Source organism: Zootoca vivipara, chromosome 8 (assembly GCF_963506605.1).
Source record: "Zootoca vivipara chromosome 8, rZooViv1.1, whole genome shotgun sequence".
Lineage (NCBI taxonomy): Eukaryota > Metazoa > Chordata > Lepidosauria > Squamata > Lacertidae > Zootoca > Zootoca vivipara.
In genome coordinates this window covers 41,722,454-41,747,359 of record NC_083283.1, presented here as the reverse complement: position 1 = coordinate 41,747,359, position 24,906 = coordinate 41,722,454, and the positions used below count along the sequence as shown (strand labels likewise).

At 40.8% G+C, this 24,906-nt stretch overlaps 1 protein-coding gene across 1 annotated transcript in view; it reads left to right on the top strand.

Annotated features, from left to right (window-relative positions):
• Positions 1-265: 265 nt before the first annotated feature.
• LOC118090180 (desmoglein-1-alpha) overlaps positions 266-24,906 on the top strand; it is a 35,476-nt gene continuing 10,835 nt past the window's right edge. The window contains exons 1-11 of the mRNA XM_060278216.1: positions 266-456; positions 11,018-11,056; positions 12,091-12,219; positions 13,865-14,020; positions 15,341-15,488; positions 16,094-16,257; positions 16,952-17,086; positions 18,723-18,908; positions 19,683-19,966; positions 21,471-21,613; positions 24,215-24,436. Coding sequence (XP_060134199.1) covers positions 409-456; positions 11,018-11,056; positions 12,091-12,219; positions 13,865-14,020; positions 15,341-15,488; positions 16,094-16,257; positions 16,952-17,086; positions 18,723-18,908; positions 19,683-19,966; positions 21,471-21,613; positions 24,215-24,436 — 1,654 coding nt within the window. The 5' untranslated portion in view covers positions 266-408. The remainder of the gene's footprint in view (positions 457-11,017; positions 11,057-12,090; positions 12,220-13,864; positions 14,021-15,340; positions 15,489-16,093; positions 16,258-16,951; positions 17,087-18,722; positions 18,909-19,682; positions 19,967-21,470; positions 21,614-24,214; positions 24,437-24,906) is intronic.

The following is a 24,906-nucleotide window of genomic DNA, read 5'->3' as shown; positions in this document are numbered from 1 at the left end:
TTTACAAGTGCAGCTTTTTGTGTAGTGGTAGTGGGTAATTCTGACTTTCATTCAGTAGTTCCCCAGTACAGCCTGTCTTGTCTCTCTCTATAATACTCTCTTTGGTGCCCAACAAAGTGTTTCATCGCAAAAAGTATCAAGGTGTGTCTTTGGCTTTTCCCCTGGAGCAATAATGATGTTGTCAAGCATTTCAAGACCTGCCCAAAGGTTTTGGGTGGAGGAACACACTTGGTTAAGCAGCATCTTCAGTGCTCTGATCTGAGGAAGTCAGAGACTCCTCCAAAGCCTGGGTGAAAGAACATCTACGCAGTGTCTTTTTACAGGCACTGTCACAAGGGGTGGGGGGGAAGGGCACAGCCACCTGGAGTGTTATCGTCCCTTTCTTGGACCTAAGAGACAACAGATGCAATGGATTGGCTTCCTTACAGAGCAGCTGCTGTGCTGTTCATTTTAACGGTAAGTATGGATTTTAAGAGAATTGTTTTCAAAAAGTGTTACTTTTCAAGTTCTTGTGCTGGCAAAGCTGGTAATTCTCTGTACTTTGGTTTTTCCTGCATCTACTCTAAATATGATCAAATACATTTATTTAGATGTTTAATATCCAAAACAGAGAGCCAAATTCTACTGGTAGAGGGCTCATTGAAAATTGTAATCAATGGATGTGTTAGTCAAGGGTCTAGTTCAAGTATGACTTAGTTGAAAGCCACTCTATGTAACAAGCAATCGCTTGGTATCTGTTTTTGCTAGTATGTTTCTAGCAAAAAAGTGGAAACATTTGCACAGACTCTTTCAATCTTTATCCAGGCATATATTGTTTTTCCTGTACTGCATGAAGATTGTATGGTTTGCTGTTTATTATTAGGATTTGATGCTCAAATCCCTCGGAGTTAGATTTCTCCAGTCTGTCACTGAAACCCTGCTTCTAGATACATGTGCAAACAGGGAAATTAGTCAGCATGGTACTTCTTTATGTAAGGGCTTTGGGCTGCGTTTGTTTTTCTTATACACAGGAAAGTGCTATCGGTGGAAGAAACGGCATTTAGGCATGTTGAAACAATCGAATGCTGAGAGATTGTAGAAACAGAACTTGGTGGCCTTGGAGGCTTTGCTGCATAGTCCATATTTTCATGTAACTCCATTTATCGTAATTTGTATTGCTTTTTCTTGCACTTAGAATGGTAGCAAGCAGGGCTTCTTTCAGCTGGAACTTGCTGGAGCTCAGTTCAGGCACCTCTCAGATGGGCACCATTGCCATTCTAAGTGAATGATGGAGGTGTTTCATGAAGAGTTCTGGCACAAAAATAGTACTAGTTGCAAGTGACCTTATAATCTTAAGAATGCTAGAGAATTATTTGCAATCTGTTCTTAAATAGGATTTCTTCAGACCAAATGGAAATTCGCACACACACACACACCCCTTTTCCTACTGGTAATGTATCAAAATTTTCTAAGATGATGTGGCAGAGCGAAACTCTGCAGTTCATTGCTCAAAGGAAAGAAGCAATGCCCGATTAACAATTTCACACTTGATAAATTAGAACTAATCAATGAAGTCAGCTGCCAAGTGAATAACTTAAGGGTTGGCAAAAAGCAAAGCAATGAATCAGTACCTACATGTTTGGTGCAACATTCAGGTCTCTTCAAAGCCTGGAATGTTGCTTGCTCTTAAAAAATAGACTGGGCCATTGATACATCTTTTTCATTATTATCTGTAGACCAAGACCCAATAAGTAAATAACACGCATTTATTAAGGTTGGGGTTTAAGTACAGAGATTTATATGGTAGGTGTGCCCTCTGACATTTATTTGGGGAGAGTGTCTCTTTTAGCATATGAAGCAGGTTTGTTTTTAGCCATCTTTTGACAAAGCTGAGAAAATGTCTATAAACACAGGGGTCATCAGTAGAGGCCTTCATCCAAATAACTGTGCAACTACTCCAATGAACCCAATGGGGTGTGGGTCTTTTAAAGTGAATGGGGTTTTCCTTTGAAGTTTGTAACTTTGCATTGCATGGGTGGGAAGGGGAGAAAGGCCAGTAATCTTGCTGGGAATTTCCCAAGCTCTTCGGCATATCCAAATATTTGCTTGGGGTCATGATCACTGAGGGGACTTCACAGGCAAAAGTAAGAGAAATCTCTTCCTAATGTGGAGTTTCCCAAACAATAGAAAACACACACACACACACACACACACACACACACACGTCTGTTATGATATGCATGTGAACCAGTGGTAGATAACAGAAGAGCAGAAAAAAATCAAAATTTTAAACTAGCAATTTTATCTTGAAATAAATGATCTGGTATGGGAGGGAGTCAGTATATATTTTCCCATCTGATCTGAATTTTCAACACCTGCTTGAGCCAAAGAGTACTCACTGCAAAATACTGATTTTTCTGTTTGGGCTGTGTTCATACCGGTAGTACTTGTACAGGCTTGCTTCATGAAGGGAGTGCATTTTTCCTTTACCACCTGCCTGATGAAAACTAGTTTATGCCATCTCCACTTGTCCAATTCTCTTGTTTATTGTTTCACCCAGACACCTTCATTTTCCCTTCTAATTATTAAAATAAAAAGCTAGATTACTTGCATGTATTTTTAATGAAGCGTCACAGCAAACTGAGAGGACTAAGTAATCTTATCCAGGATGAGGCATTGCACACAGATTTGTGATGACAATCCAGTATTCGAGTTCAGCATGTTTAAGCCTTTTGAAAAATAGTCTGGATGGTGACCTGAATGGCTACAGCCTAGTGCATGCTCAGAGCTCAGTTACAGGATCACTTGTCACATGGGTGGTGTGTCATGCACCAAAAAAAATGGGTTATTTAATGATGCCACCACAAACCTTCCTATTGCGAGTTGAACTTGTGGCATGTGATCAGAGGCCAATTTGTTTAAGGAATCAATTATCCTTAGGGACCCTGCATACAGTATTCCCTATACAGTCATACCTCGGTTTAAGTATGTCTCGGTTTGAGTATTTTCAGTTTAAGTACTCCGCGGCCCTGTCTGGAATGGATTAATCCACTTTCCATTACTTTCAATGGGAAAGTTTGCTTCAGGTTAAGTACGCTTCAGGTTAAGTATAGACTTCCGTAACCAATTACACTCATACCTTTGGTTAAGTACGCTTCAGGTTGAGTACTCCGCGGACCCGTCTGGAACAGATTAATCCACTTTCCATTACTTTCAGTTGGAAAGTTCACTTCAGGTTAAGTATGCTTCAAGTTAAGTACAGACTTCCGGAACCAATTGTGTTTGTAAACCGAGGTACCACTGTACTGCAGCCCAAGAAAAGTACAATTTATCTATTAAGCAATAATATAGATACTTCCTATTAACTCTGAATAAAAGGCATCCTAGGTTTCCAAAGCTGACTATTTGCTACATCCATTAGCTCAAAGGGATGGTGCTGGCTTTCTATATAATTAGAAACAAGTGTCACATATATGGATTTGTTACCTAAACTTGGAAGAAAAACAAATTTGAAAATTGTTGGCAAATTTATTTCTGGAATTCAGGATTTGGCCCATAATTCTGCTGGTATCCTTGAAATACAATTACCTTTCTTAATTAAAAAACAAAACCAAGAAGCTATTAACATTCATGAATACAATGACTTAGCTTGGATGTAAACATCAACTTTTTAAAAAAGAAAAATTACTTGAAGACAGATACTAGGTGCCTAGATATTTAGGCCTGAATTATTAATGCAATTACATAGATACACATCCTATTTGAGTTGTTGTTGATTTCTGTGGGATTTCTAATCATATAATGGTGTTTAGGCTTGGAGATGCCATCTGCCAGGATTTCGACTGCAAAGTTACAGAACTTTGGAAATAAATGTAATAAAAGGAATGATCTAATCTTCTTCAGTGGGAGTTTTGGCGCAGGAATAAAATGCATAGTCCAAAATGCTGACACAACTGCACACTACAATGGCACAAAGATGACTAATAGTATAATGTGCTTGAGTACTCAGCCCTGTTCACAGCAATACCCTGCCTGACTTCAAAGAGACAGGCTCAACTCCTAAAAAAGAATAGCACTGGGAAAGAGAACAGATCAGGAATTAAGGGCATGTTCAGTCACTTGGATTCAAATAGGTGGAGCAGGGAGTATGCCATAATTGCATATAATATTGCCTTGGCACTGATAGTAGTTAATTAATTCATGTTTGTAAATGGCTTTGAAGTAGAAGTTGTGGAGCAGCATATTAAAGTAATGGAACTCTGAAGCTGATCTCTTTTGCAGTCTTGGAAATCTGAAATAACTACTCAGACTTTGGGAATCTGGGTTCAAACATTTAAAACATTCAATTTTTTCAATTCATCCCTTAAACAACACATGGACTAATACATGTTTACTTGGAAGTAAGTCATTCTGAGTCCAGCTGGGGTTACTCCCAATTAAGTGTGTTTAGGATTTTGGCTTCAAGCATCGGAAGATCAATTACTTCAGAAATCCTGGCTGAACAGTGGAATAAATCACTATACTAGAGAGTGTTGAACAACACCCACAAAGGAATGCACATGCTGATTTAACTTCCATCCACTGAAATGCGTGGGAAACTTTAAGAGGCAGGCAGGAATCTGCATGCATCTTTGAAACTCTTGACTGTATTAATGAGTGCTGGTTTCTAGAGTGTCCACTTTCCTTTCTCAAAATCCACATGAGCATCTTGAATTTGCCACTGTTCTTGTTGGCATGAGAAATGTAGCCAATTTTGCATCAAAGCAAATGCAGCAAAACACTTATTGCTTGGCCTGGTGCACATAATTTAATATGCCACAATAAATCAACCCCCACGTTGAGTAAAATATCAAATATTAAGTTTAGATCAAGGAACATTTCTCCCACACCATGCTGCTGTATATTGCAACCAACTGTGCCCTTGATTGATGGCTTATTAATGACCTTTGGTGCATTGGTGAATGTTGTGCTAGGATTGGGGACACCTGGACTCAAATTCTCAAAGAGCCATGAAGCTTACTGGGTGACTTGGGGCCGGACAGTATATATCCTACCTTGCAGGGTTGTTGTGAGTATAATGGAGGGAGAACCATGTTGACTCCTTGGGGGAAGGTGGGATGTACACATAAAAATTAAATATTAGTAATTACATACATACATACATACATACATACATACAATCATTCATTCCTCAATGATGAGAGACCTACAGTGGTCATAAGTAAAAAGAGAAAATAGTTCCACCACATGGACAATGTTCATGAGAAGGTTGTTTTTTTTAAAATACGGTATATACATTCTTCTCCTTTTCAGAAGCAGAACTGCCAGGAAACAATATTCTTCCCTTTTTGCAAAATAAACACATATATGTTTCCCCATATTAGTTCTTAGCTAAGATAGCAAAAATAATGCATACTCATGAGTTGCAGTTACTGCGTCTCTGTTGAAAATGGGCAAAAATACCATTAGCAAGTTCTCCCATGCAAACCCCACCAAAATCTATGAAAACACTACGATGCTTTTATATGTAGTCCCATGCCTCTCAAAGGAATTTGTGCAGGAAAAGTTATTGGCGTTCTCTTCATTATATGAGTTATCCCAGTCCAGTAGCTTTTTATTATAAACTTGCAGTGATGTAACTGTAATTCATAGATTTACGAATGGCAACATATGTTATATTATAGACAGTCTTAACACTATGTGCTAGTTCCATTGAGCTTTCTACCAGAATATTTCCATTAGAAAGTAACACTCAACAGGACTAGTAAAAATGTTTCATTCCAAGAGACACATACTATATACGCTTCTTCAGATACACTAGAAACAGAAGTGTCAGACCCTATATATATACAGAGGGTGGTGGGGGTGGGTGGGAATGGGAGATGGGCTGATGGGAGTGGTAAACCTGTAGATGGGTGTTAATGGCTGCTGATGGCTGCAATTAGTCCTGGGCTGAGGTGCTAAAGAAAGCTTGATCATGCATAATGAGATAAGAATCCGATATCTCTATTCATCCCAGGTGCTTCCATGGTTTTAAGCTTGGTAATGATTTCCAATTCAGCAACTTCCCTTTCCAGTCTGTTCCTGAAATTTCTCTGTAATAAAACAGCTGCTTTGAGATCTTGTATAGAATGTCCTGGGAGATTGAAGTGTTCTCCTACTGGTTTTTCAGTCTTATGGTTCCTGATGTCAGATTTATGTCCATTTATCCTTTGGCGTAGGGTTTGGCCTGTTTGTCCAATATAGAGAGCTGAAGGGCACCGTTGGCATTTGATGGCATACACAATGTTAGAAGATGAGCAATTAAATAGTCCTGAGATGGTATGTTGGATGTTGTTGGGGCCAGTAATGATGTTGTCCGGGTGTATGTGGCAGCAAAGTTGGCATCTGGGTTTATTGCAGGCTCTGGTACCAGTGTCCATGTTAAGTCTGGTGGTTGTATTATTGTGGGTGAGGAGTTGTTTAAGATTGGGTGGCTGTCTGTAGGCAATGAAAGGTCTTCCTCCCAGAGCTTGAGAAAGGGAGCTGTCATTGTCCAGGAGAGGCTGTAGATCTCTGATGATGTAGATCTCTACAGCCTCTCCTGGACAATGACAGCTACTGAAGGAATTTTTTTATTTTGCTTCGACTCAGACCAACACGGCTACCCACCTGTAACACATACTATATACGGTAGAGGATGGGGTAAATCATGTGAGTCTCTTAACAGCAGTGGTAGCAATTCTAACGATGACTTCAGACAACTCCTACACTTGTACAGTAAAACCAATGGCTGTCTAACAGGGGGCATATCTGTGGAATGGATTATTTGGAATGATATGCATCAGATCTGTGAAGTCCATGCTTATTTGGCATTCATTTGCACTGCACTTAAGGCCTTTTCATTATTTCAGTCCACAGTAGCCAAAGGGAAAAGTCAGCCCTACTTGACTTCCTTTTGTCTGCTTGCCACCACCACACTCTGAATTTAACTCTGAACATAATGCAGAAAATTACTACATATGTAGGCTTTTAAGAACCAGGTATAGCCTTAGGGAAGTGGGAAGTAGTATTGGTACAAGATCTTCCAGCATTATGTTGCTCCCAATACCAATTCTTTCTTCCTTAAGGCTGTACATAGTTCTCAAAACACCTGTATATGTGGCATTTTTTCCTCTAATATTTATTTTTATTGACAATTTTAAGTGGTATAAAAATGTTGTTAAATAAACAGATAATAAAGTATATCATAAGTCTGTCATGACAACAGAGCTAAGAAAGATCACCATCCATTTTGGAAATAAGAAGTGCTAAATAAGTTAGCAGTCATAGCAAGCATTCATGTTGCCTGGACCGCAGTAGAAGAAAAGTGGAGGTGCAAACTAGAACTTTCTCATGGGATGGTGAGGCAAAACCACATGCTTAATTTTAATAGGTTAATGCTTACTAAATGCAGACCAGGCCCATCTTTATAGGTGGAGTAGATCTGTCTTTGTTCTTTGAGGTAATAAATATATTGACACTCATAGTCATCTTTTGTGCTCTGTTCATTCAAATATTTGGAGAAAGTAGTTAGCGCAGACTCAAAAGGGGCTGCCCCTTAGCCTGCCTATGAAGTAGTCATTGATACCATCTGTTGGAATACAGCGCTCCTGTAATGTACCACTTCAGAGTTATTTGGATAATTATTCTCCTTGGGTTGCTTGTGGGTTTCCTGTCCCTTAGAGTTCCCCTCCCCAAAAGTTTTCTGTACTTCTGCAAATCTTGGGTTTCTCGTAAGCCTGTTGCTAATTACCACTTGGGTGGTGGGTCTGTTTTGGTGACATAAGCAATGGCACCTGAACATCAGAAGTAGAATGAACTTGCAACAGCAACATTTTGCAGTGCCACATTTTGGTGTTCATGATTACATCCAGTCACCCATGCTCTTCTCTGTGATATTACATTCCATTTCCACCCCGCCCATCCCAACAGTCTGTCAGGATTCTGTGGCCAGGCCATAATTGAATATGCTCAGTCTTATTCATTAGTTTGTTTGGGGGAATTCCCTTGGACTTTCCCTCCTGAAGATTCCTCTTTATAATTCTGCATACAAAACTCGCCTCTTGCAAGTGGATATTGACACTTTGGCTACAGAAGGACTGATTCTTAGATCTCTAATTTGGAAACAGAGCCTTAATTCCTCCCCTCAATCTATTTCAACTCAGACTTGCTAACATATCAGAAATAATAATAATAATAATTTATTATTTATACCCCCGCCCATCTGGCTGCTTTTCCCCAGCCAGTCTGGGTAGCTTCCAACAAAATATTAAAAATACAGTAAAACATCAGACATTTAAAACTTCCCTAAACAGGGCTGCCTTCAGATACAGTATCTTCTAAAAGTCAGATAGTTGTTTATTATTAGTTAAATTGTATGCCCCCCCCCACCTCAGCCTACATATTATAAATCAGCCTTCTCCAAATGATGCTCTCCAGGTGTTTTGGACTACCACTCCCATCAACCTCACCCAGGCTCATAGGAGCCAACTCCAAGGGGGTGAGGTCGCTTCACACACACCCATAAAATATTTGAGCCCCACCCCCCACCCCAGTTGATGGGCATTGTCATTCAAATGGTGTGTATGCTGAGCCTTGTGATTGATTATGTGGGGCAGAGTTGGCACCCCTGGCCAGAGTGATGGAAGCTGAATGCATCACGTTGAGGATGGTTGTTGTAAAATTACCATCCATACAGATGCTCAGATGACTGTGCTTCTCATAAAGCTAACCTGTCTTTTATGTAACCTGTAAAACAGAGTTTTATTTGACTCTCATTCATATATATTTTAAAAGATGTCTACTGTTGCTAGTTTGCTGTGAAATTTACATTGGCTCTCCCCCCCCCCAGCATCATCTACATTTATCCTTTTTGCTTTTGCTCCTCAAGTTCCCAATATTTTTAACCTGCCAAAAGCAGTCTAAGTAAATTGATGATGATGATGGGAACTTTGAGGCAAATCTGCCTGCCCATGTGCACTAAAATAGAGGAATTCAACATGGTGCTATGTTGATCATTCTGTCAGGGCAAACATATCGCTTTGCCAAACAGACACCCCCCCCCAAGTCAATTTTGGAGGTGCAGGAAAAAACAGGGAGAGGAGGTGAGAAACCCCTTATGCAAGTCGAAGTCCAAGACTCAGTGAATCTTGCCCAAAAGAATTTGATCTAAATTTAATTGAAGTTAATAGAAAAGGCAGGAATCCATACACAACCAGATGCTTCTCCCTGAACATCCTGATTACTTGTTCCAATCACATCTGTGCATGTTTTGTTGGAGAGTGCTCCCAAAGGTCTTCCACATTTGAGATGTGGTTTATCAGTCAGGAAGAAGGTAGAACCTCTAAAGCAGGGGGGGGGGGCTTTTCATCCCAAAAGCCACACCCCCTTGTGGAAAACCTTGTGGAGGGCACATGCAAGATCCAAAGTGTTGGGGGTAGAGGGGAGCAGTGATGGTGATTATTACCTTTGCATCATAGGCTACATTCCAGCCACACCTAAGCCACTCCATCCTGCATCCAGGCAAGGAAGTGGCATTTTAACAGTTCAAGGGCCTGTTCCAGCCAGGTTAAAACATTCAAGGAGGGTGTGGAACAGCACTAGTGAGGGGTGTGGCCTGTGGAGGGGTAGTGGTCCAGGGAGAGTCCTCAGGGTCAGAAAGAAGGACCTCCTGAGCTTGACGTTCTCTACCATTTCTCTAAAGTTTTGTTGTGTGCAATGCCAGCATGTTGTCCTTTGGCTTTTAGGCAAAGTTATACCCGAAGGTCAGTGAGAGAATGAGCTGAACAGTTGTCTGAAGAAGGGTGATAAAAAGGCTGTGTGTTTCTACTAGTTCACTCAGCAAGCATTCTCTCCAATACAATCTCATACCCAAGAGCAATGGCTTGTGTTTAAAGGGGAGGATGCAGCTATCTGAACAAGTGTGAAGAACACACAGGGGTTACTAACCTTTTTGGACCCATGGCCATATTTGCAAGCTAGAAAAACTGTTGTTGGCCACCGAAACCTCACTGCAACCAAGCACTCCCCACAACCTATTCTGTTCATTACAGAGTGTCATCAATATGCAGATGACACCCCAACTCTATCTCTCTGTTCCAACTGAGTCAGGAGAGGCAGCTGAGGTGTTAAACCAGTGCTTGGAGGCATTGATGGGTTGGCTGTGGGCCAATAAACTGCAGCTGAATCCTGAAAAGACAGAAGTGTTATGTGCCCCTAGTCTTCTGGAAGGAGCAGATCCATAGTCTGGGAGTGCTCCTTGATTCCACACTGTCACTGGAGTCTCAAGCGGCCTCTGTGGGTGAAGGGTGACATCAATTGGAATTGTTGTTGAGTAAGGGACCCTGTAGGTGCCCAGGGTGCTGTGTGCAAAAAAATTCACTAATGAAATTCTTGGAGTTGACTTACTTTTATTTATTTTTAGTAGATTAATACATGGCTGACTGAAATTTCTATTGCCACTTGAGCATGATCTCAGTTTCATCTAATGTTTGTATTCTGTAAAAAAAATCTCTGGTGTGAATATAAAGATATCTGTTTGCACAATGTAGTGCTTTTAAATATGCAGCCAACATGAGGACAAGCCCTAAAAAAAATCATCTGCTTGTGATCTGATGCATATTTTACAATATAGATTTAGGGAGTTTTTCACTGACTTGCACTTCACATTCAAGAATAAAATGAAAAGTTGTTTTTGTTCTGGCTATTCATTATAGAAATGCTTGCAACTTCATATTTACATATTGGATTCCCTAGTAGTGAGAGGTGCATGAAACGCATTGATTTAATTGAAGAGGTGGCAGTAATGTGAAGGAAAATATACAGGAGAGGGAATGGACCTGTCCAAGGACACTGTGGGATCAGATTCTTGCTTTTAATCTGTATGCGTTTTAGCAATATGAAGGCTGATGATGCGGACTTTGAAAGACGTAGATGAGATGGGTTTCTATGAGCTTTATAAGTGGGGGGAAATTAAGGTGAGCATTGCGCTGACTGTTCTTTCTTATTCCACTTCTAGGTATCCCTGGAGTTCAGCACTGCTGCTTTTCATGTTCAGGTAATTTAATCACCACAGTGTTATTAGCAGCACAAACATATGCTTGTCTAGTTAGACAATGAGACTTGTGCTCAATGAGACTTACTCCCAGGTATGTGTAAATATCAGGGAGTAGGGTCTATTTAGTACAGTGGGACTTCTGAGGGTTTTGTTTGTTTGTTTGTTTGTTTGTTTGTTTGTTTGTTTGTTTGTTTAAGGCATGGGACACTATGTAAAGCAGCTCTTTGCTGGTGCATCCTGCAAATCTATTACATATGAACCCATGACTTGCAGACGAAACACCCTATTATGAACTGTTACATAAGGGTAATGTCTGGATTCTTCCAAATAAACATAGAAATTAATAGGGACTTGTTATTTTCGGGAATATTGGGAAATAATAAAGTAAAAAGTCTTAATCAAGAGTTGTATAAGATCATGATTTTAGCTGGAATGGCAGTTATTGCTTTAGGATGGAAAGAAAAAGCTAAATGGAATATGGGAAAATGGAACAATTATGTTTTTGAATATGTACAATCAGAAATATTTGCACAGATAGCAACAGAGGATAGATGGGAAAATAAATGTCAAAAAATCACAAACAAGTGGGCACTTTATAGGAATTGGGTAGAAAGGGGAGAAGCCAACCCGAATATACAAGAACGAATGAACAGACTGTGTACATGGTTAAAGATATGAAGAAGGAAGGCCCGATCAGGGGGGAGGGTGGGAAGGGAGGAGGGAGGAGTGGGGGGAAGGCATATTGTAAAGATACGTGGAATGAATTTATGCTTTTGTTATGTAAACCTAGTAAAGTAAATAAAAAATGTGTAAAAAAGGGGGGACATGAAATTCACCCCTCCTCCAGCTCTTCTTACCCACCGTACACATCCTCTCCTACACATGGGCTTTAGTTTCACATGTTCCTCCTGTCTCCTTCAGAACCCTGACCCTGAGTCACCCACCTTTGCATCAAACCACATTCAATATTCAGAACAACTGGTCCTAATGGTGTTCAGTTAGTCCCTTTAATGCTCATGTGCTGTTTATTCAAGGTGAAAGAATGGGATGAAAAAGGCATGGAGAGATGGAAAAGCCACCACAGGCAGAAACGAGAATGGATTAAATTTGCTGCAGCCTGTAGAGAAGGGGAAGATAATTCAAAGAGGAATCCAATTGCAAGGGTAAGTTCCAAGCAAATCAGAAGAGTTCAAGACTTGTAAATTACTAAGCAACACTTCTGGATTACCAAGCAAACAAGGCAGAGATCCTCCCATGTACTGACTAAGTGGCAAAGTCCACTGGGCTTAAATAAATGACTCCGCAGTTTCAGTGTGCGAAACTTACAGCAAAGATCTGATAAAGGTTGATAATGAGGAAAAACTTAAAATACCAACAACTGTTTTTCACAGTCTAGGAGCTTTTTCTCTCTTTTTTGAAAGTGTGAGGTCTAATTCACACACACACACACACACACACACACACACACACACACACACGCTTTAATATCAAGGTTAGTTGTGCGACTAGGACTAAGGGTGCATGGGCGTATCCAGGATTTTTGTTAGGGGCAGGCTTTTGTTGGGGGGGCAGAACTTCAGATTTGTATTGTTTTTTACTGATTGGGGGGACAGCTGCCCCCCACCCCCCTTTGCTAGGGTGGGAGTCAATTAAGTGTTACTCAGTGTAGGCCTACTTTAATCCATTCATTTAAATCGATCTATTCTGAGTAAAATTTAGTTGACTTGCTACCGTAATGGTTTGTAACAAGACACAATGCTGGAAACTGTTTTCTTCTTCAAGGTTGAGTCCGGGGGGGGGGGGGGATAATAATAACTAAAAGTGTCTCTCAACAACTCTGCCCTCCCCCCTAAAAAAATTCAGCATCTCTGACCTTCCCCCCAAAAAAAGCTCAAGAACTCCAACCTCTCCTTAAAAAAGCTCAGCAAATCTCCCCACCCACCCAATGACAATGGGTAGATCCCTGCCAGTTGTTTTATACTTATCGCAGTCTCTAGGGAGTTGGACGGGCCTGCAATAAATGATAGCCTACACTGGCTAACAACCTGAAGTTGCAGCTGCTGGCAGGAGAAGCCCCTCAACAGAGTTCCACTCCTACAGTGCAAGGAGCAGAGGAAAATCTTGCATGTTCCCCAATCCCCCTACTACTCATTGTACCCCTTCAATTTGCCCTGGAGGCTTGGGGGATATAATCAAAGTTAGTGCTACCTCCCCCTCCCCTCCTCTCCTCTCATGCACCTATATCCTGGTTTCACATTTTGATGAATAAACCAGGATGAAACCACAGTTTGCATTTTGGAGATAGTGGGAAACCATGGTTTAAAGAAACAACAATCAAAATGTCATAGCTGGCATGTGGGGAGAAAGGGGGATTGGAAGGATGGGGATAACACTGCTGGAATGCACTTGCTCCTAGTTACAGGTAGGTAGCCGTGTCGGTCTTCCAGTAAGACGTTAGAGACCAGCTAAGTTTGTTATTGGTATGAGCTTTCTGAAGAAGTGTGCATGCACACGAAAGCTCATACCAATGACAAACTTAGTCTCTAAGATGCTTCTTGCTCCAAGGTTAATAAGCCATGGTTTATTAAGCCAAGGTCTACCTCTCATCCAGCCAGCTGCATGAAACAAGTAGCAAAATCTTCCCCTTTTTTTGTTACTACACTGCTGATAGGAGTAGGCCATCTCACGAGAATGTTCCTTGAATGCAGAGCCATTTGTACATATTTAAATAAATAATAAATAAATACATAAGTAAATCTAGGGTTGAGAAAAACATAGCTAATTTTGGTTTTTGGTTTTCTGTTGCAGATCCGATCAGATTGTGAAGAAACTCAGTCACTTATATACAGAATCTCTGGAGTAGGAATTGATCAGCATCCTGTTGGAGTATTTATCATTAATCAAAAGACAGGGGAAATTAATATAACGAAAATAGTAGACCGAGAGGAGACACCAATGTTTGTTGTAAGTACTATATGTTTGCAAAACTATATCTTTGTTTCCCTCTACTACTTAGGACCAGAATATCTGAAGGGCATTATCTACCATAGCTGCCAAGTTTTCACTTTTCTCACGAGGAAGCCTATTCAGCATAAGGGAAAATCCCTGTAAAAAAGGGATAACTTGGCAGCTATGTTATCTACCCATATTAGTCTATTTACTTACTAAGGTTACCTCAGGCTGCTAACCATGATGGCTATGTTCTACTTCCACTGTCTGAGGCACTATGCTTCTGAATGCTAGTTCCTGGAGACTGCAAGATGGGGGGACTAGTGCTCTTGAATTCGGTCCTGCATGCAGGCTTCCCACGAGCATCTGGCTGCCCATCGCGAGAACAGGATTCTGGACTAGATGAGCCACTTAGCTAATCCAGCTGGGGTGTTCTTACATCCCTTAACATCACAGATACATCTGGTGGGAACTACAGGGCCTTTTAAGCAGCAACACATACCGTATTTTTCTGTGTATAAGATGCCCCCCATGTATAAGACGACCCCTATTTTTTAAAAAGCCAAAATTAAGAAAATGCAATATGCCCTATCCGTGTATAGGTAAAGGTAAAGGGACCCCTGACCATTAGGTCCAGTCGTGACCGACTCTGGGGTTGCGGTGCTCATCTCGCATTATTGGCCGAGGGAGCCGGCGTACAGCTTCCAGGTCATGTGGCCAGCATGACAAAGCCACATCTGCTGAACCAGAGCAGCACAAGGAAACGCTGTTTACCTTCCCACTGTAGTGGTACCTATTTATCTACTTGCACTTTGATGTGCTTTTGAACTGCAAGGTTGGCAGGAGCTGGGACCAAGCAACAGGAGCTCACCCCGTCACGGAGATTCAAACTGCTGACCTTCTGATCGGCAAGCCCTAGGCTCTGTGGTTTAACCCACAGCGCCACCCCCCTTAGTAAAAAATATAGTCTTATACATGGAAAAATACGGTGATTTCTGGGACTCCTTTGTTGTAGATTAACGGTGATGATTTTATAACATAAGTGACTATTGGACAATTATTATGGAGGTTTTTTATTATTCATTCTGCTGTTGTCACTCAGTTCATTTTTAGTGTTGATTTTGTTGTTTCTCACTTGTATCCAACTTGAAAGGCATACTGTATTTTATAATACATCGTTATTAACATCATCATCATCATTATTATTAATCCTGCAGTATTTTTAAATTAGATTGCTTTTTTTAATCTAACAAATGAATGGTTTTAAGTATTTTGAATACTACATACTCCTTCTGAGTTAATCTTTGATTTTATTATTATTATTTTTTAATGCAGATTAAGTGCTTTGCTATAAATGTTGTGACCGGACAGTCAGTGGAAACACCACTTGACCTTCGAGTTCGGATTCTGGATGTAAATGACAATTCACCCATGTTTACACAAACTGTGTTTTCAGGGTCAATTTCAGAAAGCAGCATGGACAGTAAGTACATTACAAACACATTGTAGCCATTTCTGCCACTGGATAAAATAAGCATGCACCTATCTTTCTCATCATGTTCCATTTCAATCTTGGATTCCTCACTCACCCTCATCCAGTTGCCCTTTCCCCAATTCTATGCAGTTCTACTCAGAAGTAAGCCTCATTGTGTTCAGTGGGGGCTGCTCTTGGGTGGGTTTGGGATTGCAGGCCAAAACCCTGTGTCTGTGTAGAGTAGGGATTTGGGAAACTTTGCCCCCCCCCCACCAGGTGATTGCTGGACTACAACTCCCATTGGCCATGCTACCTGATGGGAGCTGGAGACATGGGGGGTGGGGCAGAAGTTCCCTGTCGCTGCTTTAGAGACATTGCCAAAATATGTTTTTTAAAGGCACATCAGGGTTTGCTACATTAGTAGTGCAGCACATTAGCAGAGACTGGGGGACTTCATTGAAACATACCTAATATTTTGAAAAATGCATTCTGTCCTACTCTTAGTAAGCAGAAAGATATTGGAGAATTCACAAATTATGGCATCCTTACAGTTTTAATAAACTGAAGTGCAACTCTTAAGGTTTTTGTTTGAGTGGTCTTCTCCTTCTTTCCAGACACATTGGTGATGAAAATAACTGCTACAGATGCAGATGAGCCAAATAACCTGAATTCCAAAATTGCCTTCAAGATCGTGAGTCAAAATCCTGGAGGTCCATCAAAGTTTATTTTGAACAAACAGACTGGAGAACTTCACATTGCTAATATCCTTGACCGAGAGGTAAAAATACATGCATATGAGTCCATTGCTTTTCCTGAGAAATACCTCAGTTTGTATGCTAGAGGAAAGAGCTATTCAGGACTTAAGAAAGCTTCCTGAAAAGTCAGCACAAAATAATTGGCTATTGTGCATCTATTCAAGAAGAGAAAATCAGCCAGGGGGGGGGGAAATCAGCAAGATAAGATGGGTTGAAGTGACAGATATGCAGAATGCTGCAACCTTGTGCATGTTTACCTAGGAATAACTTCATAACTTTTCCCATTACATCACATCATAGGATCCCTCCAGACAACCAATTTATTGAGAATTTGTCCTAATTTTCTTGCACAAACCTTACACTGAGGTTCACTTATATCCTCTGTTCTTTATTCAGCCATTATTCTTATTTGTTTGCAGGGCTGTTAAATAAAAATTCATCCTTACACTTTTCAATGCACTTCCCCCTTCACTTTCAAGCACAATAAGTTAGATTCTTTTTAAAGGGGGGGATTTGTTCACTCATCCTTCCGTCCACTTTAATTGTGCTAACCTAAAATTCAAGTACACACCCAAATCCCTCCCACAAAATATGGTCCATGTAAAACACTTTCCACAATGAGTTTAAAAACCACTACAATGTAGATGCGTGCTTTATCACTAATGTGACTGTTTAAACATTCGTCTTCCTTCCTTCCTTCCCCTCACTTTTATTTAGGAACATGCAAGTTACAGTCTGGTTGTGAGAGCCACAGACAGGGATGGAGGTCCAGATGGAATATCATCTGAATGTTCATGCGAGGTTTCTGTAACTGATGTAAATGATCAGTTTCCAACTTGTGCACAGAGCACGGTAAGCTATTGACTAAAGCAGTACCACCAGCAACAATCAATTCCACATTCTGCAATACTTGCTGGGAGTAGGAACTAGAAGAGGGGAAATGGAAGCAGAAAGTAGAAATGGAAGCAGTCCAGACTATCAGCCTAGTTTCTACTTTCCCTTCAAAAAAATAAAATGAATGGAAAATGAATCTGTATTTCACTGAAAGGAATACAGTACCTTACTAATGCCATATAACCTGTGATAATGGTAAGCTGACAATTTAGGCCAGAGTTCTCCAACCTGGGGATGTTGCTGGACCACAACTCCCATCAGCCCCAGCCAACATGGCTGAGGGCCAAGGAAGTTGGGAAATGCAAGTCCAACAACATCTGGAGGGCACCAAGTTGGGGAAGGTTGTTTTAGACCAACTCTCAGGAGTTGACCTTTCATAGCGTGTTCACACAAAATAAAGGATTTTGCACAGAAAAACATTTAGCGTTTCAACTGCATTCCTAAAAGAATAGGTATACAGTATATTTCTAAATAAAATAAAGGAAAATAATGTTTAATTGTGAATGCGTGCTTTGAAACCATAGGATTTGCAAACTGACTTGTAAATACAGGAAATGAAATACAGAGTTACATGGAAGAGAGCTGAGATTGTCTACACATACTGACTGTTGATGGGCAACAGTTCCCGCTGCCTGTCTTATAGATTTCACACTTGGGCTGGATGGACAGCCCTTCAGATACAGGACTGTCCTGTGTAAAATCATATGGCAGAGAACCAACGAAATAAATAACCCGGAGGGAGGGGAATTGCTCTATATTGAGCTGCTGAGAACAACAAAATGTGCAAAACAAAAAATGGATCGGTGGGATTACCATAGCAAACTGAGTTATGTTTTGATTCATTGCATTTATTATAGTTTATTTTTCCGAATTAAAAAAAATATAAAGTCCTCAGTGTGCTTCAAAGGGTAAAAAAGGTAAAGGACCCCTGAATGGTTAAGGTAAAGGACCCCTGAAGTCCAGTCAAAGGTGACTATGAGGTGTGGCACTCATCTCGCTTTTCAGGCCAAGGGAGCTGGCATTTGTCCACAAACAGCTTAGTGGGTCATGTGGCCAGCATGACTAAACCACTTCTGGTGCAACAGGACATTATGACGGAAGCCAGAGTGCACAGACATGCCATTTACCTACCCGCCACAGTAGTACCTATTTATCTACTTGCACTGGTACACCTTCAAACTGCTAGGTTGGCAGAAGCTGGGACAGAGCAACAGAAGCTCACCCTGTCGTGTGGATTCAAACTGCCGATCTTCTGATCAGCAAGTCCAAGAGGCTCAGTGGTTTAGAACACAGCAACACCTGTGTGTGTCCCACAGCTATCAGAGAGATCTTTGACCTTCTAAAAACACTTTTCTTCCGCTTGCTACGGTTATCCCAGTCACCCATAGATTGTTGTGCACTGTGTAAGTAAGCATGATACACTTTCATTCTGTACAGCTAATTGTATCCACCTGAGTGCCAAATGATACATATCAGATCGTTAGTGTTCATAGCAAGTTTGAAATGAGTAGCAGTCGTGTGCAAAATGCCTTTCGAGATAGTAGTAAACCCATGCATGCCTCAGGTGTCAACAATTGTTTTCTTTCTTTTCTAGTACGCAATTACCATTGTAGAAAATACACTCAATCAAGAGGCACTGAGAATACAAGTTTTTGATTTAGATCAAGAGTATACAGATAATTGGTTTGCAGAATTTTATTTTATCTCAGGAAATGAAAATGGCAACTTTGACATAGTCCTAGACAGATCAACTAACGAGGGTATCCTGAGGGTTATAAAGGTATGAATTTTCCTATTTTCACTGTTTATTGAAAGTAGAGAATATCCACTCTTCTTCATATTGTCCAAGAAACACAGAGCGAGAGATAATTGTAGTCTCTTCATAAAATAAGCTACAGCAGGGGGTGAGGAAACCGTGGCCTTCCTGATGTTGCTGGACTACAATTCCCATCATACCTGCCCATCAAACTGATGGGACATGTCCAACAACACATGGAAAGCCACGGGTTCCTCATCTCCAAACTTCAGCTTTGCTTCCCAGTTGACTTGCTATATATAGTGCCTTAATTCATCTCCATGTTGTGCACACATTGAGTGTGCATGTTTGCAAAGGGGTGTCTACACAATCAGCACTCCTGCATGGGACATGGCTACATTACTTATCTGCAGACTTCCACACTCAGTGTATGGATGTAGAAGGTGTGGGATCAGTGATATGTATGATTTTGGGGGTGATGTCAGCGGGGCTCCCCGGAATTTCATGCTGCTCTTTTACATGTATGACAAAGAGCCAGGGCTAGAAATGCAGTTTTGCCACATGTATCAGATTATTAATCAACTCCACAGGACTGTGGACTGACAATGGCATTTCATGTTTCCTGCATTTTTTTGTGTCATCTGTCAACATCTGTACTCTGTCTGAAGCACATTTGGGGAAATTTTCTGATTCATATGTAATCTATGGAATTTATTAAACAGATTTTAAAAAACAGAACGGTCATATGATCGTTTGACTGCTTTATTTGGTTTTGACTTGTTTCTTTCTTTGTTTTAGGAAATTAACTATGAAGAATTTTCAAGCATACCACTGCGTATTGGTGTGCGAAACATAGCCCCATTCCATTCTTCAGTGGCTTCACAATATCAATATTCAGCGGCTTCTCAGGGTACCCCAATTACAGTACAAATAACCAATGTAATGGAAGGACCAGCATTTCATCCAACTTCAATAAAAGTATCTGCACCTGAAAGCTTAACAACTAAAACTATACTCACCTATGAAGTTGGAACATTCCAAGCTATCGACCAGGATACTGGGAAAATTGCCACTAATGTCCGGTAAGATAGGCTTTGTTTTCAGGATTCTTCTTTGTGGCTCTCAGACTTTTCTGTGTGTGTGTGTGTGTGTGTGTGTGTGTGTGTGTGTGTGTATTCAGTATAAACAGGACTCAATCTTTGCACCCACACATAGACATGCATACACTGCATTTCTGTATTTTAATATTTTGTTGGAAGCCACCCAGAGTGGCTGGGTGAACCTGGCCAGATGGGCGGGATATAAATAAGAAATTATTATTATTATTGTTGTTGTTGTTGTTGTTGTTGTTGTTGTTGTTATTCTTATTATTATTACACCATAGCTGCCAAGTTATCCCTTTTTTTAAGGGATTTTCCCTTATGCTGAATAGGCTTCCTCGTGAGAAAAGGGAAAACTTGGCAGCTATGTATTACACACAGAGAGAGAAAGCAAAGGTTCTTGTTTCCAAAAAGGACGGAGGGTGGTGGTCTGATCTCACCACCACTTTTAATTGTTTTCCGAGATATGGAGGGAAGGAAAAAGGAAAACTGGGATATTCCAGGATCAAATCAGAAACCAGGATGGCTTCTGTGATTCTGGGACTGTCCCTGGAAAATTGGGACATTGGAGGGTCTGCATTTAGTATACAATAGGTGACCTTCAAAGTTGATCTTTCTCTGTTCTTTAAACTGCGTTTGTCAGAAATGAATTGTGGCTATTATATGGTTGATTTTTAAAGGAATGCATTTACAGTTCTGAATTTCAAATGTCAATGCTTTGTGGAGACGGAGATTTCCAAATGACTGTAGTGTAAATAAATCCACTAATGGTACTCATCTGTATTCTTGGTGGGGGAAACCTTGAGGCTTCTGTTGAAAGAATATTATAGTTTACCTACATTCAACCTAGTATTTAGTCACAACAAACATTTGCTGCATGATCTATCCCAGTGGTCTTCAACAAGTCTAGACCCAAGAAACAGCTCTGACTCCCAAGCTTTCAACAGAAGAAAGACCCATTTTCACTTTTGATTTATACTTAATGGTGCCAATAATGCACATTATTAATCCTAAAATAGCAATTCACAGGGCAATAAAAATAGCGTTATCTTAGTATGAAAACCAATGCAAGGTAGATGTTCTATTATGGCCCTTCCCAGACATGAAGAGTTCCTGGTGACATGAAAATTGGAGACTCATTCTTCTTACCTACAGTGATTGCTCCTGCCTGCTATAGCAGAAGAAGGAACTGCAGAATCAGAGGTCTTCAGGGTTGAGCCCAACCCCTGCTCAGGACCCTGCAGGACGCAGTCACAGCACCCATTACAGATGGCTGCTGAAGTACCTTCAGCAAAGTCTTGTCACCTCTGCTCATTCTGCATAATATGTGGAACCAAAACTCTAAGATACAACAAAAAAGGTTTGCTCTCACATAACAGTATTTTCTCCTATCAAACTGAGCAAATAAAATCGATCAGTTTGTGCTAATGCAAGCACTGTTACATCTTAAAATGAAGCCCAATTCATTTCTGCTAATCAAAAACAGCTACGTCATGGGACGTGATCCAGCCGCCTGGTTTCGAGTCAACCCAACAACTGGCGCCATCTCTTTCAACAAAGTGATTGATCGGGAATCAATTTATGTAGTCAATGGGGTATACTCTGCAGAGCTGCTGGCTATTACTAAAGGTAAGAAAAGAGCTGTTCTTTATATATATATAATTTTCCTTGCTATTTACAGGAAGTCTGCAACAGCTCGGAGAAATGCAATTCTGCAAATTGAGATAGTTCCTCCAACTATCTCGTAGTCCGTTTTGAGCTAGTGAAGAAAGTAGCCTTTGTGGGTTTCAAATAGCGAAATATACAAATATTCCCCTTTCAAGAACTGCACCCAAATGTTGGCGTGGTAGTTTCAAATCCACACATGAAACTGATCCCCCGTAAATCACCTCTGAAGACTCCACACTTCTTGAGTTCCTCTTTGTGCAAACTCTCTTCTGTCTCAGCTTCTTCAGCTTCCAACAGTCATGCAACAGGACGTGTACAAAGATACCCATATTTTCAAATGAATGGAGACACAAACTGCCGCTCAGGAACTTTTGAGGCTTTAGAGCAGGCATAGGCAAACTCAGCCCTCCAGATGTTTTGAGACTACAATTTCCATCATCCCTGACCACGGGTCCTGTTAGCTACAGATGGTGGGAGTTGTAGTCCCAAAACATCTGGAGGGCCGCAGTTTGCCTATGCCTGCTTTAGAGAGATACAGGGCTCTCCTACTGGCAGTTCAGTGCTGCTGTTCAGTGGTGTTGATCTTGATATCCAAGGGTATCCTGTTTAAACTATCCAAATTATAAGAGGCATGTAAACTATCATATGTGAACTAGTACTGATCATATAAGAAGCAGGGGCTGGATCAGACCAAAGACCCATCCATTCCAGCATGCTGTTGCATGGCTAACTAGATGCCTACAGGAATCCTGGAAGCACTCTCCTCACTTGTGGTTCTCAGCAAATGTTATTCAGAATTGTACTGCCCCCGATCCTGTTTAAAGAATTGAGGCTGGTGGCTATTAATATATTTTGTGGAATCAAATTCTGTAATTCTGCTGTGTGAAGGATTACTTCTTTCTGTTACTGAATCTTCCATCATTCAGCTTCATTGGATGAGCTCAGGTTCTAGAATCCTAAGAGGCTCTGGAATCCTAAGAGAGAAAATGTCTATCAATTGCCTTCAAACCATGCATAATTTTATATACCTCCACCATGTCATCTGCCCTTAACTTGCCATTTTTTTCAACTAAAAAGATCCAAATATTGCAACCCTTCCACATCAGAGAGTAGTTCCAGCTCCTTGATCATTTTGGGTGCCCTTTTCTTCACCTCTTCCAGCTTCAAAATATGATTTTCAAGGGAAAGCGACCAGTATACAACACTTCAAGTGCAGTCCCACTGTGCAGCTGTATAGCAGTTTTATTTTCAGTTCCTTTGCTTATAATCCCTCACATTGAATTCACCCTTTTCACAATTGCCACACACTACGTTGGCATTTTCATTGAATTATCCACTGTGATCCCAAGGTCTCATTGCTCATCAGTCCCTGCCAGTTTCAAACCCTTTTAGCACAAATGTCAATTGAGGAATTCTTGCCCTCAGTGTGCAGAACTTTACCCTTACAGTGGTACCTTGACTTACGAAGGTTCTGCGGCCGTCTTCGTAAGTCGAAGTCTTTGGTTGCCGAAGTGCTGCCTCTGCAGGGCGCGTGCGGCGAAAAAACGTCCGGGGTTGTCGACTTCGGAAGTTGAAACCTTCGGAAGTCAAATCATTCGGTTGTAGAGGTACCACTGTACTTACATTGAATTGCATTTATCATTTTAATGCACATTTGCTCAGTTCAGAGAGCTCCTTTTGAGGCTCCTTGCAAGCCATCTTTTTAATTTTATCATCCTAAACAATTTGGTGCCATCAGTAAACCTGGCCACCTCATTGCTCAACCCTAACTCCAAGTTCAAGTTTTTAAAAATCACTGTTCCCAATACTGACCCTTGGGAGATACCGTTTATTATATCCCTCCATTGTGGGAGCTGCCTGTTTATTCCCACTCTTTTGATAACCCATTTGTGACACAAAAATGTAGTTTTTTCCTGAATCTGGAAATGTTCCAGCTTGCACAGACACACCATTACTGGGACTGCCTACATCTATTTTCACCAGTTTTCAAATGGACATGCTGCAGGGTAATGCAGAATCAATCTGCAATGCGATTTTAGTTTTAAAATGAAACCAGTTTCTCAAGAAGCACTTTTGAGGACCAAAAAGTATCCCATAAAACTAGATTGTGTGTAGACAATGTACTAAGTCTCCACTGATTCTAGAATAAAATGCTGTGTGTAGACAGCATTCCGCCCCGTGTCCCCACCGCTTTTTATCCCATGATCAACCATTTATCAAACAATAAAATCAACCACTTGTTTACTTTTCTGAGTTGTACAAATGTAGCTTTGCCATGCTGTTTGCTTACCAGGAATACTGTATATTCCTGCATATAAGACTACTTTTTAACCCAGGAAAATCTTCTCAAAAGTCGGGGGTCGTCTTGTACGCCGGGTCGTATTTCTAATACGGCGAGTATATCCCAAACTCTATATTTTAACTGGAAAAGTTGGGGTCGTCTTATACGTCCAGTCGTCTTATACTTCGGAATATATGGTATTTATCTTCTGCAACTGAGAGTAGTAAGATGCACGTGATTCCACCCACCCACCATCTTCATATAGATGTATTTTATTACAGACAGTCCTTTCACAACAGCCACTGGTACCATTGTGCTTACTATTGATGATGTCAATGACAACTGCCCTACTGTAACAGACGAAATCAGAAAAGTATGTGTGGAAAATCCAACAGCGGTGATCACAGCTTACGATCTAGATGGCCATCCATATGGTCCACCTTTTAAATTTACAATAGTGGCACAGTCTCCAGGAAGTTCGTGGAACATCAGAATAGTGAATGGTGAGTACATTTATATGTAGAGATCACCTTGCCAGTCAATGCTTGCCTGCCTTTCTAAGCTGATTTTACCTTCCAACACCTCTCTCCTATCCCTGCACCAACCATTTCTTTGTATGGTAAGTTTGTAAGAATCAGTGTGCTTTCTGGTCACTCTCAACTTGGGCATGTGGGAGTCCTATGCAACAGTTTGAACAGGCATCTCCAACCTTCGGCCCTCCAGATGTTTTGGACTACATTTCCCATCATCCCTGACCACTGGTCCTGTTAGCTAGGGATCATGGGAGTTGTAGGCCAAAACATCTGGAGGGCCCTAGTTTGGGGATGCCTGAGTTTAAGCATCTGGGCCACAGGAAGGGAGAAACATCTATCGAGTTTGTAGCAAATAAAGGCATTCGGGCAAAGGCATGGTGCAACTGTGTAATGTTATATAATTCAGCTTCAATATAATGCAAATGTCTTGCACTACCTAT